At 40.2% G+C, this 18,542-nt stretch overlaps 1 protein-coding gene across 3 annotated transcripts in view; it reads left to right on the top strand.

Annotated features, from left to right (window-relative positions):
• Window positions 1-18,542, top strand: part of ADGRA3 (adhesion G protein-coupled receptor A3) — a 121,820-nt gene that overhangs the window by 39,111 nt on the left and 64,167 nt on the right. For 2 of the 3 annotated variants that reach the window (XM_087434145.1, XM_004432314.3), the window contains exons 3-4: window positions 8,468-8,539; window positions 13,565-13,636. In XM_087434145.1, coding sequence (XP_087290271.1) covers window positions 8,468-8,539; window positions 13,565-13,636 — 144 coding nt within the window. Of the gene's footprint in view, window positions 1-8,467; window positions 8,540-11,774; window positions 11,827-13,564; window positions 13,637-18,542 lie in introns of those variants that run through there. The other variant, XM_087434146.1, reaches the window with a different exon arrangement.

Raw genomic sequence — 18,542 nt, 5'->3', positions numbered from 1 at the left:
GTGTTCGAGAAACAGCAGGGAGACCAGAGTGAGGTCAGAGAGGGATGGGGGCCAGATTATAGAGGGCACTGTAGGTCATTGTAAGGACCCTGGCTTTTACTCTGAGCCATTGTGATCAGAGGACACTCTGGCTGCTGGGATGAAGGGTTGGGGTAAGGTGGAAGTAGGGAGCCATGTGAGGTCTAAGATAATTTAAAGCTGTAATCTCTGTTGAGAGACCAGTGCCCTAGTCGAGGCCGGTGGTTGTCAAACTTGAAGTGCATCAGAATCACCTGGGGCTTGTTAAAGCGCACAGTAGAGTTTCTCATGCTGTGGTGAACTTGGGCTGTGTTGACTTTTGACGTGGCTGTGAGAGGTCCAGATGTAGATGTTGAGTTAGATAGCTGTGTATGTAATCGGGAACTCACAGGACTGGTAAGTTTGGGCTAGAGATACAAATTTGAGTCTGGAGACTTAAATTAAAGCTGTGGGTGGTGATGAGACTGCCTAGGAGAAAGTATAGTGTGAGAAGAGGAAGAGGTGGGGGTGGGTCAAGCATCAGATGCTGCTGGTCGGATGAATAAGGTGAGGGTCATTCATTCAACAAATAGCGTCTGAGAGTGAATGTGTTAGGCATTGTTCAAGGGAACCAAACATGTAGCTTACGGTCTCTCCCCTCGTGTAGTCTATTAGTGTAGCGATAGAGGAAACAGACAATAAACAAAATAACTAAGAAAATGTATGGAAGATGTTAGATTGTGGTAAGTGCTCGGGAGCAAAACAAAGCAGGATGGGGAGTGTGGGCTTCAGTGTGGGCTGAGGGGGCACTTAGTTTCAGTTGGGCAGGGACGTCTCCCCGAGGAGAAGCACACAGACCTGTGGGAGAGGAGAGGAGGGAATGAGGTGAGAAGACATCTGCGGGAAGAGTACATAGACCCTACTGTCAGATAAACCAGGGGTCTTTGCTTTTTCCAGGAAATCAATGTTTTGGACCCTTTGATGGTCCAAGGCTCGTGGTATTAAGCTGCTAAACTTGTATAATAGTGGTCTCCCTTGACCTAGAGTGCAAAATAATTAATACTGTTATTAAAAGATAGAATTTTCTATAATTTATACTTCCTATAAATTTTCCCCTCAATTTTTTATATTTTTAGATGTTTTAGACTGATTTAGAATTGAGACCTTTATATCTGTCATCCATCCATTCATCCATCCACCCATTTATCCTTCCTTCCTCCCTTCTTCCATCTTCCCTTTTAATATTATAGTATGTAATTCTTGTGTTGTGTCACATATTTGTCAGTATTCAGTGACACGACTCCCTCATGTATTCTGATTACTGACACTAGAATTGCATAGTGGTCAATATGTTTGACTGCCCAACATTCATTCCCCCCCAAAAGATGGGTCTGGATCACCACAGTGTCTCTTCCTAGCGATCGACAGAGCCATTCCTAGCCGATAAGAAATGAAGGGTAGTTAGCTGTGGGGCTTAGAGAAAGATTTCCTAGCTCCTAAGGAGATAGAAGAAGAGAGTTTCCATTCGTGTTCATGACTTGGTGCTTGGAGGCGATTTCTGGACCTGGGATGTCATATCATGATTGAGGGTCAGCGTGAAGGCAGATTGGACCTTCTGAGAAAGGCGGATCTGAGAGATGGATGGAACCAACCACTTAGGCTGCTCTACTTCTTGATTTCCTGTCGTGCCTGAGAATTATTTTCATTGTTGAAGCCTTTTGAAGTAAAGATTTCTGATACTTGCAGTTAAAAAGCATCTTACCAGATACACTTCGTAATCTTTCCTAAAGGAGTTGGCTCTTTTACCAAGAACTGTTAAAATATTCCTTTAGTTTTGTTTAAGCAATTCTTGGGCGCCTTTTCATTTATGTTTTAATGATCCGATGTATTCAGATTTAGTTATCCATCCTAAAGTTAGATTCACGTTCACAAGGGAAGCTGAGTTGGTGAGGGGGGAAGTTAAATGAGAGAAAATGACTGTAAATATCCTTTGGCAATGCCTGATTAATATGGCTGTTATTAAATATTATATAATATGTCAAGGATTTTTTATTATTAAAGAAAAAGTGTGTCTTTAAATCATATTATGGCACTCAGTTATTCATGAGAGGTATTTTGTAGAAACACATGCAGTACGTCATTGACCACAAATTTATGTACTGCTTTAGCTAAATCAGTTCCTGTTGTAGAGGCTGTTTAAAATCTGAAAAGGGAAACATGTTTTAAACAAGGGGAACTGACATTATATATTTCTATTTGCAGAGCTTTTTGCTTCTGCAATACAAGTCAAAAACATACTGACTGGATTTTCTCCTAAAATCTTCCCATCTCTTCGAGATGTAAGATTGGGGTCACTTAGGGAGTGGGAGATAGGAACTAATAATTCGGACGTGAAGATTAATTGTACTTCCTGGGACTTAAAAAGTTAGGGACAAAAAATAATTTTTATTATGAAAATTTTACAAATATACAGAAAAATTGGAAGAATAATGTAGTAATCTCCTATCTTGGCAATTCACTTGCCTAGAGTCAGTAATCATTAACAATTTGTAGTCATTGTTTTTCTTTATGTTGGAATCTGCCTACACATACATATGTTTGTTGAATTGTTTGAAGGTCAATTGCAGACATCATGACCCTCTGCCTTTATTGAGAAATGTCGATGGTTATGAATTAGAGGCCGCAAGCTCTACATTGTCTGACTTTGTGAATATCCTAATGATTATGTGGCTAACCATAAGTTATTTTTAAAGATTTTATTTATTTATTTTTTCCCCCAAAGCCCCAGTAGATAGTTGTATGTCATAGTTGCACATCCTTCTAGTTGCTGTATGTGGGACTCAGCCTCAACATGGCTGGAGAAGCAATGCGTCAGTGCGCGCCTGGGATCCGAACCCGGGCCGCCAGCAGCGGAGCGTGCGCACTTAACCGCTAAGCCACGGGGCCGGCCCCTAACCATAAGTTTTTATAGTAAAGGTCAAGTAATGTAATTCTGTCTCTCACTATGGTTTGCTTTTTCATTCATTTATCATCTTAGTCCATTCTGGCTGCTATAACAAAATACCATAAACTGGGTGGCTTATAAATAGCAAACATTCATTTCTCACGGTTCTGGAGGCTGAGAAGCCCAAAATCAAGATGCTGGCAGTGAGGGACCACTTCCTAGTTGGCCGTCTTTTCACTGTAATCTCACATGATAGAAGGGGATGAGAGGGCTCTCTGGGATCTCTTTCATGAGGGTATTAATCGCATTTATTAGGTCCCTGCCCTCATGACCTAATCACCTCCCAAAGTCCCCACCTTTTAATTCCATCACCTTGGGAGTGAGGATTTCAGCATATGAATGTGGGGGCGGGCACAGACATTCAGACCATTGCACTGTCCGTCCACCTTCTATACATTGAGTGTCTCTCTCTCTCACTGAACAGACAGGTGTGAACCCTACCGTTGTGAAAGTTCTGGTCTCTCGGTGAAGATAGTTTAAGCAGAGGACAGTGTGATGAGGGCCATGAAGCACAGGGCACTGTTGTTCAGAGGCATTTTTCTGGAGGAAGGAGTGGTGTTTACCCCAAGGCCTGCAGGTGAATAGGAGTTAGCCAAGAGAAGCAGGATGGGGTGAGGCTGTGGGATAGAGGAGATAGGGATGTGTGTCAAGGACAGGAAACCATGTGCAGAGGTGTAGAGGTGAGACAAATAGGACTTTCTAGAAAGTTCTTGGCATATGACTAGTATATATGGAGAGAGAGAGATTGAGTGTTAAAGGAAGGTGTTGGGAAGAATGGGAAGTGAGAGATGCAGTGGGAAAGATGGGCAAGGCCAGGGCCACGGAGAGTCTTGTAAGTTACTTTCAAGAGTCTGAACTTTCTTCTGATGGGACCGTGGAGCTTTTGGGGGTTTTAACCAGTGCAGAGACATAATCAAGTTTATGTTTAGAAAGATCCCTTTACATGAAGAATGGATGAGAGAAGCAAGGGCACAAGTAGGAACAGTGTGGTTTATAACCTGGGCTGGGGTGATGACGGTGAGGAGGAAAGAGAGGTGGAGGGCTTTGAGACATAGTTGGAAGGCTGGACGTTACCATGTGTGATCATTTTTTTCTGCTTATAAAGTTTTTCAAACATGTAGAGAAGTTGAAAGAACGATATCTCTGGCAGCTTGATTTAATCAGGCCAACTTTTGAGTGTGTTTGCTTTATCTGTCTCCCTCTTGCTCTAGGTATAAATTTACTTGGTTCCTTTAGTAAGTCTCTACAGTTGCTGTCATTCAGAAAGATGTGTTTCAATCCCGGCTTCTGGCATGGCCACTTATTAACACCAAGGACTTGGCCAAATTTCTTAATCTTTGTGCATATGAATTTCCTCATATAAAGCAATGATAATATCTCCAAGGATTGATTGTGCGGTGTTAATGGGATGATAAGTATCTGCCACTAGCTCATTGAATTTAGTTATTTGTTTAACTGAGTAGCCCAATTAGAGGTGGACTTCAGGCTTGGCTGGATCCAGGGACTCAGCATTTATTCTCTTTTTCTCTCTGTTGGCTTCATTAGACAGGCTTTTCTATCATGGTAGCAAGAGGGTCAATAACAGCTCCAAGCTTACCTCTTGACCTGTAATCAAACCAATGACAACGGCTGCTCCCTGTCTACCATCCATCTCCTACTTCCAGGTCCTAGATTTAGTTATAACAGGGTCATGTAATCGTGCCAGTTACTAAGGCCAGGGTATTTGAAATATCTGGACAGGGGCTGATCAAGTGCCACACCTGGAGGTGTGGTGTTGGGAATTTTGGGGTGCTATTTGTATCCTATGGTCCGTGGAAAAAGTAGGGTTGCTTCCTCCTAAAGCAAGAGAGGAGGCTTCAAAAATATAAACAAACTATGCTTAGCACAGTGACTAACGTTGAATAATTGATAACAATCATAGCTGTTATTCTTTTTTTTTTTTTTTTAAAGATTTTATTTATTTTATTTTTCCCCCCAAAGCCCCAGCGGATAGCTGCGTGCCGTAGCTGCACATCCTTCTAGTTGCTGTATGTGGGACTCGGCCTCAGGATGAACGGAGAAGTGGTGCCTCGATGTGCACCCGGGATCCGAACCCGGGCCGCCAGCATCGCAGCGCGCGCACTCAACCACCAAGCCACAGGGCCGGCCCCATAGCTGTTATTCTTAAATTCTGGAATCTTTCATAATTGCTCCCCTTCCTCACCTCCCCCTATCCTTTAATTTTTGAATTTTTCAATGACTTCTTTCCCTTTCTGCTATTTGCCCTTAAAATGGAGGGGGTGAAATCTCCTTAGGTCCCTGCACTGGGTGTTAATACTTGACCTGGATGCTGTTGGGTTCATATTGCTGGGTCAGTATCTTAACCTGGGTTTTCCCAGAAGCAGGTTCTGAGCTGTGAATCAGGTGGTTTATTTGGGAGGTGGTTCCAGAAGGCTCTTGTATTAGAGAGTAGGACAGTGAGAAGAAGGGAAGGAAGCCAACATGTGGTGCCTTAGTGAGCAGTTCCTGCTGCAGGCTTTTGGGACTTGGGAACACTGGGAACCAGTGTGGAACACACCTCAGACCCCTCATCCCACTGGAAGCTACAGTAGTCTCCTACTCCACTCCCCATGGGGTGAGGGCTCTTCCCAGGGCCACTCACGCCCTTTACTTCTGACTTTACTGGAGTGGCTCCCAGGAGCTGGCCGAGGCCTGCCAGGGAGAGGTGCATGTCAAGGAACAGCGAGTGTGGGCGCTGCTGTCAGCGTCAGCTTCGGCAGCTATTTGGTCCCCGGGCAGGTGTTTTGGGATAAGGGATGCTGGGGCTGTGATGTTTATAGCAGGGAACTTATTCTCTGCATAATTTTTCTCTTTCTGTTGAAATAGCTACACCAGTGGCCATCTTTTTTACTCATAGTTAAGAAGAGAACTTAAAATATGGCTGAAAGTCCAGAGAGATGGGTAGGATTTGTGAGTTTACCTGAATATCTTCTAAGACTTTTATTATCATCGAAATATATTTCATGAAGCTTCCTGGCCTTTTCAGATGTTTTCAGTTACTTTATTTAGAAGATATCTTAGAGGCAGCTACCAGCATTGACAAAGCTGTGTTCTTGTGGAATATAAATCTGAGTTCTGATCAATGAAATACTTGTGTAGTAATGGTAATTGGAGCATAGATTTTATACTGTGTTTAATAGTCATTTCCTTTTTTAAAGAATTGCCAAGTACCAGGGGGTTCAGTTTTATTTAGAAAAATCTGGTTCTTATTTGGGGAGATGGGTGGAATTACAGCTCTACCCCTAGCCACAGAAGAATGCCTGATGTGTTAGAATGGGAGTAAGACATGAGAGAGGCAGAACAGGATTTGCTGAGGGCAGGACATGCACAGGATTCACAGGTTGCATCTTCAGAGAAGCATTCTTGAGAATTTCTAATCAATCTCTGTCACCATGTATTAAACAGCATGGATAGGGTGGGAAGCCACAGTGTCAATGACACATCAAGAATGCTGGGGGGCCGGCCCTGTGGCATAGTGATTAAGTTTGGTGCATTCTGCTTTGGCAGCCTGGGGTTCACGGGTTTGGATCCCGGGCACGGACCTACACCACTTGTCAGTCACGCTGTGGCGGTGACCCACATACAAAATAGAGGAAGACTGACAGGCATGTTAGCTCAGGGCTAATCTTCCTCAATCAAAAAAAGAGGAAGATTGGCAACAGATGTTAGCTCAGCGTGACTCTTCCTCACCAAAAGAAAAAAAAGAATGCTGGGCTTACAGTAAATGACTGACTACCACTGTGATGAGCAGAGGGCCAATCTCATCAGGATGTATTTGTGAAATTTCCAAGAAACTTGGCCAGAAACCAACCCTAAAGTTGTAATTTGTTTACATTGATAGTTAGAATGAACTGTTAGGAAAAAATAGCATGTTATGAAGCAGGCCATACAACAGTTAGTTTTCATTAGCTGTAGGACAGTAAAATTTGATGTGCTTCCCTAATTGGATAGCAGAAAACATGGCACTGTGCTCACTGTGGTAGAACTTCCTTGGAGCTCTTTTCTTAAGCACCAGTAGACAAGGGAAGTCAGATGCTTTCTGAGTTGGAGGGGTTTGAGAAGACAAATTGAGGATTTTTCGCTATGTAATTTAGATTGTCGGGCATGGGCTGAAATGCCCACGATGGAGCAATAGTTATGATAGATCCCAGAGGCATGTCACCTCAGTGTTGTGATAAGAGATGGCGCCAGTGGTCCAGGATCTACTTCTAGCAAGGCCTTTTAAGTCTCAACTACAGTAAGGGATAGAAGAACCTGTGGAGTACCTGCTACCCTGGGTTTGTGTTGACTCTTGCTCTGCGTTTCTGCATTGTTTCACCAACCCCGTGTGCATCCCTACGCCGTGTATAATTATGAGGATGATGTCAGAAGCTCACACGTGGAAGAGGCAGTGGTGCCATTGTTAGGTAAAGACTCCCAGGAGAAGAGAAGCTGGAAAGAGTTTCTGTTCACGGTCTGACTTCAGGAGCCCTGAGATGACCAGAGGCCACTCCAGACTTCAGTGGGCAAGGCTAAAGCTGGGTCCTGATAAACAGGCCTGCCTCAGGTGTCTGGCAAAGCCGAAGTGTGGGCCAGCCACTGGCTGGAATGTGGTCAGGGGAAGTGGGCCACTGTTCTGCTTCTGAGCGCTCCTGTAGCACTGTCAGCTCTCTACAGAGGGCTAGCCGACCACTTGTATGGGGCGACTTGAGAGTCCCCAGCTGAGCCCCGGCGCCCAGAGGAGAGCAGCAGCCTTAGCAGGTGGCGCAAGTCCACACTGGTGGAGGGATGTCGCTCTGACGCTCACTGCTGCCCCCAGTGGTAGTGTGCTGACATGGACGTGCCAGCACACTTGAGAAGAATGGGAGTAAATTCTGACCGCTATCAGATGCCATTGCATAGGGGGCTGATGGGTCTTTGCTTTGAGTTGTAAATTGTGAATTATCACATTTTTATTTTATAGAAAACCTAACCATAGAAACCCAGGGGGAAGTGTATGAAAAACCAAATGATGAGAATTTCAGAGTGTATATTTTTGAAGGTGGTTTAAAAAAAAATATTGATTTAGTTATTATTGTCACAAATACAGTCACTGATTTGTTTTGATAACTAAAGTATAGCATACTAAGGAAGAAATTGTAGAAATAATGTAGAGGATTGTAGTTTAGTGATAACTTTGAATTTGAATAATGTTAGGACACACATATCTTTTCTTGACATTTACCTTTTATTCTTATATTGACCGAAACAAATAGCTTTAGATCCAGATTCTCGAATTTGAATTCTAGCTCTACCACTTACTACTAGGGTGATCTTGGCATAACCTTTTTGGCTTTAGTCTCCTCCTGTTATTGTTATTGTCGTTTTCTATATAGCAGGTAAGTGTAGTGTGCCTGAATGTTTGTTACAATGTTGATGTGTGAATAACTTTTATTTTATTTTTAACAGGGACCTCCGGAACAATCTTATTAGTAGTATAGATCCAGGTGCCTTTTGGGGACTGTCGTCGCTAAAAAGATTGTAAGTGCTTGAATTGCTTTCTTATGAGTTTTTACTGCTCCTTTTATAAGTAACTGTTAACCTACTGTAAGCTTTAACACAATAAAAAAATGGGTTTTTAACAAGTTTTAGAGGTTCACTTGGCCAGGTCCATGATAGAAAAACAGAGTATTTAGTATAAGTAGCTTAGAAGGTGGTTAATTTGTACAGTAATTTGATTTGTTGGGGGTAGGTGGTTCTGTCTCTCTCATGCTAATAAAATCATTACTGTATTGGCTTTGCCAGATGTAAGTCTATAGATGATTTTCAAGTAATGAATGCATTCAAACTATATTTGTTGTAAATGCCCTATAAATTGAGGCCCCTTTCTATTAATGATTTACAGTCTTGCTGTTTTCATGTATATTTTATCTATGTATTATTATTTCAAAACCTAAAGACCATTTTTTCTTACTTCCAAAGCTAAACAATTTCTCTGCTCTCATTATGCTCTTTTCACAATTGCTGTGAAAGTGTGCTTGTGTTTGAGAAGTAACCCCATGCTCAAGCCTTGTGGACGGTCCCACCATCCTTTCTTCCTTCTAAAGGCATTTGTTAAGTGCTGGCTGCTTACTGTACTCGGACATCTTCGGCAGAGCTCACAGACTCTTAGGGGCAAATAGATAGATATTGAAAATACATCCTACATAATAATCGTAATCTGCCAGGGAAAGGAGGGACCTCCTGAGAGGGGAATGGCCTGCTATGAGAGCAGACCCCCTTTAGATTTGACCTTGCTCCTGAGGGATGAATCCGTGTTGAAGAATAACAGGAAGGATGTTCTAAGCAGAGTGGACATAGGTGTGAAAAAACATGTCTCTTGGGCCAATAGTTTATTTCTCTGTCCAGAGCGTAAAGTAGAAAGGGGGAAAAGAATGGAGGGAGTTAAGGCTGGTCAGGGAGGGACTAGGCTTTTGATGACCTACTGCCATGTTAAAGAATTTCGAATCTATTCCTTAGACCATGGGGGACTAGCAGAACTTTTTGAAAATGGATCAGACTTGTGTTTCAGAATATTTCTGGTGGCAACAAGGAGAAACCACTTAAGTACAAAGAACCAGGGACAAAAGGTAGTGGGGACAAGACCCGCTCCATGCTTTCATTCTTCTTAACAGTTAACCTTTCAGTTGGCCCCGGTCTCTTGTTTTTATTCATTCTATCATGGCTTCTTATTATTTAAGTTTTTTTTTTAAATTGTTGAAGGTACCTGAGTATTTTCATGTCTTATTTGTTTTCTGTGTTGTTTGTATAATAGAACCAGCTATGTTTGCTGTAAATCATGCCATGACTTAGGTAAATGTTGACTCTGACTTTCCGTCCTAATGCTTTTGACATCTTGTGTCTATTGTTCTATCATTCAAAACCTGTTCTTTTTTATAGTCAGATCCAGTTGTAAAAGTTGGCCATACTCTTTTTGCATATTTTTTTAATATTACTTTTGCAAGTAAAATTATCTTTCATCTAAAGCTTATCATCTGAAGCTTTCCCCTCAGTTCCCTCTGTTGGGCAGTCTTAAGCTTCAGAATTCTGGAAGATTAAGCATAGTAGGAGTTAAAGGATTCTCTTTTCATCTTTAAAATTATTTAAAATTCCACTCAGACTCTGTAGTAGGGGATTTTATTACCATAGTTTTTGTTGAGGGTAGGGATGGTGGCTCATTGTTTTCCTCAGGCTTTGTGCACCAGGGAAGCCCAGGGATGTCTGGAGGAGATCTTGCTGCTAATCAGTTTTCTTCTTCTCCATTCACTCTGTGCTTTGATATTTTAAATGAAGCAAGTCAGCAAACTGGCCTTTCTGGGGGATGTCAGTGGTATTCATGGAGACTGGAGTTCCAGATAAGGAAGATAAGAGTTGGAGGGGGGTGGGCATTAGGTAGGCATCAGAGTTGCAGTGGATCAAGGTTTAGAGTTCGGTTTGGAGTTCAGGAAAAGTGGTATCAACCAGGTATAACAACATAATCAAAGTGGTAAGACAGTGATCGGCGTCAGTTCAGTTAAACAAAATTGAGTCGATCCTGTGTGCCCAACAGAGAGCCAGGCTCCAGAGATCAAAGGTAACTCAGGAACCCCTTGAGGGGTTTGCAGTCTAGTGGAATCGTGTACACTGACCAAGAGCCTGGATGTGGACTTGGAATCTCCTTACAGAGAGATGGAGCAACAGCTAGAGTTTAGCTGCTAAGAGTCTTGGAAATAGTTAGGACTTAGCCATCTTGACACTGGCAGGGGTGTGGAACGTGGCCGTAAACCGGCTATCTGTGCTTCCAGAAACAGAACCATGAGGGAGTGGAGGGCAGCAGCTAAGTGGGCTTGATTTATAACAGTCACTTCCTTTGTGCTGCTTACCATGCTTCTTGGAGGGGTCAGTTGGAAGCTATGTTTGTGAACATGTGTCCTCAAGTAGGAAGCAGGAGTGTAGGTGCTAGACCTACCCCATCAGGAGCTCTGGGGCTGAGGCTGGACCATCTTTGTTTTAACCGTCCCTCCCAGTCATTCTGATGCTCAGGTTTGAGAACTTTAGAATATTTTTCCTTCCAGCTTTTTTTCCCAAGGGGAGAGGTGTGATGTCCTACTGCCAAACAAGACCACTTATTCTCTCCCGTGATCCACACCATTGTCTTCACAGCTTTTTGGTAATAGGAAGATTAATGCTGATAACATCTCCATGTTTGAGATAGAGGTTGAAGGAAACTTGACTGTTAGTAAAAAGCAGTTTTATCAGAATGTTTTAAGGATACTACAGAATATCTTAGGTTCTCCATCTAGTTCTTTATCCTTCAGTAAATACTTTCTCAAGTACTTCCATCCAAAATAAGTAAAAAAAAAAAAAAATCCTTGTGCAGTAGCATTTAATTTAATAACTAATATTGTCCTGGGCATTGCCTTGGCATTTTTTCATTGCATTACACATTAAGTAGTCTCTTGTGTTCTTGCCTAGCAAGGTGATTCCCATTTATAATGTTCTTCCCACTAGAAAATATATTCTTAAACAGCTGACTTGTAATTGAACTTATGGTTTACAACTTGCAAGCTGAGAGTCCTATATGTAAACTTAATGAGATATAAAGATATTCTGCAGTCGTAGTGTTTGCTGGTTGCTTATAGATATAGTCACTTTTTCTTATGGCCCTTAAATCATGCATTTCAATTGTGCATCTCACTCAACAGCGCCATGTGAAGTGTTCTTGTAAGTGTACTGTGTCTTTGCATTTATTTCATAGATAATTTGAATCAGGAAGATTAAGTGGCTTTCTGCAGAAAAAACTACCAGAAGTAGGTAAAACCTAGACCCATTCAGTTTCTCTTTTGCTTTATCAACAAATTCAAGCTGATTCTCAATCCAAATGAAAACCCATTATCAATACCGAAATACTATTTTAAATAGATATAGCTATAATGAAATTGTTTCCTACAGAATCAGTGGTAATTACACCATTTAAAGCTCAGAATTGAGACAAGGTAATGAATAGAGCCCAGAAGTGCTTGTTTAAGCAACACTTCACAGATGATGCCTAATTTTCTTAAACAGTAAAACCCAGAAATAAAAGGAAAATCAACTGGAATAAAAAAATGTTCCACACGATTAAATACTTAGCTTTAATATTCTGTGGGACTGGAGCTGGAGAATAGCAAGCACAGATAAAGATTGTACAGCTTAAGATTCTTTTATAAAAGTTGCCATAAGAAAGGGAAGGCAGAGCTATGAAATTATGGAACACCGGGATTACCTAAGGTGGCTTGTGAAATATCTAAGGGAAAAACCTGATGAGTAGCAACTTGATTCAAATGCTACGTCCTTATAATTTCTAGTCGGACTAATACATTTTCTGTCATTGCCAAGTATACCGTTTAGAATCCAACAGTTTTATTTTAGAAATGGGTGGTGCAAATTGTTTTTCTGAAGAGTAGCTCGGAGTGTAATGCAAAGAATGTGTGTTTCTCCATTACGGAGAATAATATGGACAGTGAAGAAAATGTGATAAAAATATTTTTGAAAGTTTGGTTTAGAAAGCTTGTTCTAATTCTTTTATCAAAATTCAAAGTGATGAATAATTCCAAACGTAAGAACTGATAAAAATGAAGATTCATTGTTTTAGGGTTTTCTTGTATGTATATAGTTTACTAAGTCTACTGATGAAAAATGATGAAAGCCATGCCATCTTATTTGAAGGTTATGGAAAATTTCAATTATTATCTCCCAATTAAAATATAATCTCCTGATTAAAATGTAAAATTGTGTTCACTGTCTTTATTGTGAGGAAAAATAGTGAAGAAAGAATAAAGTATTTACTAAACATTTTACAGAGATAAAAAGGAAAAAACCCTCTTCGTGGGTTGAGGAGAAGAAAAATACATATTTAGAAAATAACATTTGATAGGAACTATAAGAAGTTAGGAGTGATTGGAAGAAATAATTGGGCCATTACCTAGATACTGTTAAAGTGATTTGGCTTGGAGACTAAATGATAGATCTGGGAAGTAAAAGCTAACTCAGTTGTTTTTTCATTACAGTCAAAACTTTTGAGTACTTAAGGAATGAAGTTAGAAAGTGTTACATTTCAGATGTTCTTGAGGAAATAAAAGTTCCAGCATTTTGATAATTTGCCCTTTTATCCACTGTCTGTTAGATGTTGCTGGATTGGGCTCTGTTCCCACCTTCCCCAGCATCATCAACTGTGTGGATCATCTTCGGAATTGTATCAGAGCTAATAAGAGAGATTCAGTCTCATTTTTACTACTCCAATTTTATCTTGAGTCATTTTACGGAGTAAAAGAGTAAGTACTTGAAATATAGAGGGCACTAATTAAACAGCAGTTAGTCTGTGTGCACTACAAGTAAGTGAAAGCAAGCATTAGTTCCCCTCGATGCTACACTTGAGGTAGATAAATATCTCAGAGATGCTGAAAAGCATGATACCTTGTATGATACCTGGGTGCTACTCTTGAATATTGAATGTATGAGACCTTCATTAACCAAGAGAACTAATTGAACACACTTTTTTCCCCTTAGGGATCTGACAAACAATCGAATAGGATGTCTGAATGCAGACATATTTCGAGGACTCACCAACCTGGTTAGGCTGTAAGTACATCTTTTTTTCGTATTAAAAGGAAGCATTTGAACCAGTACCCAAATATTTATGAACACCTAGATGTTTAGTATTTAAGTAGCAACTGCAGAGGTTGTAGAATTGGTAGGGAATAAGGGGCTGGAAATTTAATGATGGAGGTACAGTGCCATCAGAACATAATAATTCGTTATTATTAGTAGTAGTATTATACTCCCCCTCCCAGCCCACACACATACTCATAGATGCAGACACACGATGTAGTATATGCCCCAGAAAACATGTCCATATTGAGAGATGTGAACAAAAGCTTTGCTAGTCTTGGAAAATTTCTTGGAAGGGGTAAAACGTGAGCTGATGGTCCAGAAGATTACACAGATTTGAATCGTTAGAAAGGGAAAGAGGCTGAGCAAATGATGCGTGGAGATGGAAGAAAGAGCGTGGCCAGTTTGTCAAAGAGAAAAGGCTGGTGTGAATCATGGCCTTATTTTATTTATTAGTGAAATGACCATTTAAATCATGCCACCGGCCTTGTAATTTTGGGTGAGTTGTTTAACTTTTCTGTTTTTCATCTGTAAAGTAGGATTAGTAGTACGTCAAAGTTATTTTAAGGATTAATTAAGATTTGAATTATGTATATCTATTTATCTCTTATAGTTTAGTATAAAATAAATGCAGAACTTTGTACGAGCCATCAAATATATTTTTATTTTATTTTTAAAATGAAGAGGCTCTGTTTGTAACTAGAAATAAAGCCGGTTAGCTGTAATAGAGCTTTATATGGGAGTGTATGAAAAGCAGACAGAGGCTTAGAACTCATTCAACAATAGGAAGCTACTGAAAGACATTTTTGTGGGAAAATGGCATAAAATCATGTTTTAAAGAAGAGCAGTCTGGGAGTAGGGGTTTAGGGATTGGGATTTAGGGTAGAAGTTCTAATATAAGGATTTCCTGTGCCTGATCCTGTCTCTCTGTAGCTTTTTAGAATGTTTCTTCTCTTTCACTCGTTTACTTGGAAAAAGCTAGTAGGGGCTGAAATAGTGAGATTATTTCATTTATACAGTCAGAGAGGGGACTTCAATTGTTAGAGTAGAACAAAGTATTGCTTCTTAGCAAACTTGAGGTATTCATCAGTGTGCCTTTTAATTTGGGGGGAAAGATATATGGCCAAATTTATATTTTTAAATAGAAGATTGATTTGGCATACAGCTTTACTCATAATTTGAAAGTACTTAAGTCAATTGCATTTTTCTTTTTTGTGACTGGATTGTAATTTTATTTCAATGCTTTTATTATCTCTTCTTGAGAGTTTCATATTTTGCGTTTTGAGGATTGTATAAGAATTGGCAAAATGAGGCATTTATGAAGGAAAATTTTGTTATAGTTTTGGATAGCTATGACTCAAGTAATGAAAAAGAGTCTGGAGTCTACTGTTAATGTTGACTTTAGTTCCAGATGGATTTATAGCTTTGGCCTAGGGATTTTTGACCCATCAGCAAATGTTCTTTAGGCAGAAGAGCTGGCTGGGACAGTGCTTACATTAGGGCAAGATACTATTTTCTTACTATATTTTTTTGCCTCCTGCCCCAAAAGCTAAAATTTGGGGAAGTCTTAGAGCTTGGGTTGTCTCTTAAGTTTTTACCAATTCTCTGATACTTGTGAGAATTTACGGGTCATGGAACACAATGGACATTTATCCAGATGAATCATTAAAATATAAAAATGGCACTACCAAATTTTCTACTTTGAGATTTGAGTGAGATGATTATGTAGCCCCTGCAGTAACAGATTAATGTGGCTCTTTTAAATGCAACAGTCTATGGCATATGTGGAAATATACCTGACTTATATCCTTTAAATACTGTTCTAAGCACAATTGGCAGTTGAGGGAGCTTCTTAACATTCAGGAATGCATTGCAGTGGAGTTGCTTATAATAGTTTGGGTTAGCCTAATTCTAGAGCTATAGATCAAGAGACTTTGCATAAGCGTTCTGCACGAGCTGCTGCAGTCCTCCAGATTTCTAGGCTCTCTGAGCCAGGCTGTATGCTGGTTGTGAAGGCTCATAACAATCTGTGTTTCAGACGTGGAGAGCAGCATTTTCTCAATCTAGCAAGTAGAAAAAAGAATCTGATTAGTAATGGGACTTGTAGTACATTTCTTACATTAGGAATTGGAGAGCTCCCTTTTATTGTCTCCCACCCAAAAGAGGAAGTATGCAAAAGAAGTGAGTCTAGGTGGATCACCAGGCCAGCTGTGTCCTCTGCTACCTCTTCAGCTGAACTCTGGATCACCCTGGAACCTGGGATTTCGGACTGGCTGGGCATCTTAGCCCAGGAGGCTGGCATCGAGGCCCCCTCAGGGCCTGGATGAGGCCTTGGCAGACAGCCTACAGTGTTCTCACCCAGACTTCTCAGCATTTTGAAACAAGTGTTGGCTTTGGAGGTTTAGGCTAAGATTTCAGAAATAACTTTCTTTAAATATACCAGAGGCTTCAGTGAACATGGATGTGGTGGGTAAAATTGATTAATTCTATGTATTGATCTCTGCCTTTGTTGATAGAGAAGTTCGGGGAAGAACTGTCCCTGAGAAGTGAAGCCATATCCCTGAGCTTCCCACCTGAACACTGGAGATAACCAGCAGACCAAAGATGGGGAACAAACAAAGGACTTCTGTGAAGTCTCTGTCCTTCACTTAGGAAGCTAATTTACAGAGAAACTGTCAGGAGATCAACAAACCAAAAGCCTTCCTTTTTTTTTTTCTTTTTACAAATTTTGATCAATTTAAAACCTGTATTTTTTCCCTAAGAATTATACCTTTAATATTTTTCTATCAGAAATAATAGATGAGTGACATTTAGAAGAACTTTCTTTATACAATTAAAAAATTATTGATGTTAGTAAGTAATAAAACCATAAGGAGATATGAAAGAAAAGTTAAATCCCCCCTCTATCACTTCAGACACATCACCCTGAGATAGCCTGTATTAACTATCTGGTGTATATTTTCAGATTTTCTATTGCCCGCACAAATGTATAGCAGTACATACAGGGCTTTAAAAATGCGCTGTACTCAACAATTTACTTAAAAAAAAAATTTTACCGACATATCATTAATATCTTTTCAAGAGAGTACATGTTGATTTTAGTTCATGCTTGTTAATAGCTACAAAATATTCCAAGTATAGAACAGATCATAATGTAGTCAGTTGTTCCTCTGTTGAAGGAGATTTCATTTGATTGCATTTTCCCCTCCTTTAACAAATCTGCCCTGGTAATCACCCCATATATACACAGATGATGCATCATGCACGTTTAACTTAACAGGAATTCAAATATACCTGTTTAGCAAAAAGTAAGTAAATAAAGAAAAATTAAGTGAGAGAGTAAGAAACAACAACATAAAGGGTGGGAGTAGGGGTGGGTGGATAATTCACCTGCCACTCTCTTCAGTGAGCTTGTTAGGACGCGGGAGCAGTGACTTTGCTGGGCCCGTTGTCATTCTCGGTTCCCTTTTGCTTTTTTTGTGTAAGCATCTCAGAGCTGGAGTGTGGTGCTAGTGTTTTAAAATTTGTGTAAGTTCTTTTGGCCCCCAAACCAAAGCCAGTTACTCCATTTGGTTTTCAGCCAGAGAGCCATCTGTTCCAACAGTGGAGGAAGAACTGGTTTGTGTTGGGATTTACTGGGAGGATGGCATGTGTGTCTCCAGTGTGATTCCTTCCTCTGTGATTTCCAAGGGAAACAACCTAGTCATACCTAATAATCAGAATAACAGTACCTAATAATTAGAATCTGATGGTCCCTGTAATATGCGATTATTTTGTTTATACTTAAATCCTATATTTGTAGGATAGATTTTTATTTCCTACTTACTATTGTGGAATTTTTCAAACATCTAAGGAAAAAAATTAGAGGTAATTCTATAAAGAATCTCCATGTACCCATCTCTCAGTTTCAACACTTAACGACTCATAGCCAATCTTGGTTTTGTTATACCTCCCATCTCTTGTCTTCCCGCCTACATTATTTTAAACAAATCCCAGTAATCATGTAATTCCTCATAAGATAGCTTCATAAAAGTATAGACTTTCATCTTAATTGCATCTAGGTTACTTTCTTAAAACATTACGGTGATTTACACTTCCATCAGCAATACCCTTCTCAAAATCTGCATTTGGTACCCACTCTTGATAGGCCAAAAAAAAGGGGCATCTCTTTCATTGTTCTTTTAATTTGCAAATATCCTTTTTTGTTTAAGTTTCTAGGCAGTTCTCCCATGAGCATTAGAATCATTTTATCCAGCCTTTTTATATCAAAAAAATCCTATGACATATATAAAAAAACAATCCAGTGATGTTCTTACTGAAGTTCATTATATACTGACTTGTGAAGAATTGGCGTTTGTGTAATACAAATCTTCCCATCCAAGAATACATTGCTGCAGTGTCACAGGAGCAGCTGACCTCTCCCCACTGGGGAATCCATCTACCCCCTTGTCACTTGCTCCCACACTTGAAGGATTCAGCCCAGAATCCAGAGGAGAGGCAGCCCTCCTCGTAGGTCTCAGGACTTCTTCCTTGACAACTCGAGGTCTAAATTGTATCTATTCTTGATACTACAGCAGGCACAGAACAGATCTTGTGGTGGTTGGATTATGCTACCATTTTCCTGGAGCTCTGAATCCCATTTTAGTATTAGAAGCCTTCTGAAGGTGAGGTCCAGATCCTGAACAGTCAGACACCATTATTGAGCACCTACCATTTACCCCAGCATGTTACTAGCCGCCAGAGGTACCCCAGTAAATAAGACACACAAGTCTCTCCTCTCCTGGAGCAGCTCATAGTCAAGCGTGGAAGAATTACTTGTCAAATCATTATGAGAGTAACTACTCAAATTGTAGTATGAGGTGTTCTGGGTTATTCA

Source organism: Ceratotherium simum, chromosome 8 (genome assembly GCF_057802395.1).
Source record: "Ceratotherium simum simum isolate JZ-2026a chromosome 8, ASM5780239v1, whole genome shotgun sequence".
Classification (NCBI taxonomy): Eukaryota; Metazoa; Chordata; class Mammalia; order Perissodactyla; family Rhinocerotidae; genus Ceratotherium; species Ceratotherium simum.
Note: the sequence above shows the minus strand (reverse complement) of the source record. Positions and strands in the feature narration are given on the sequence as shown.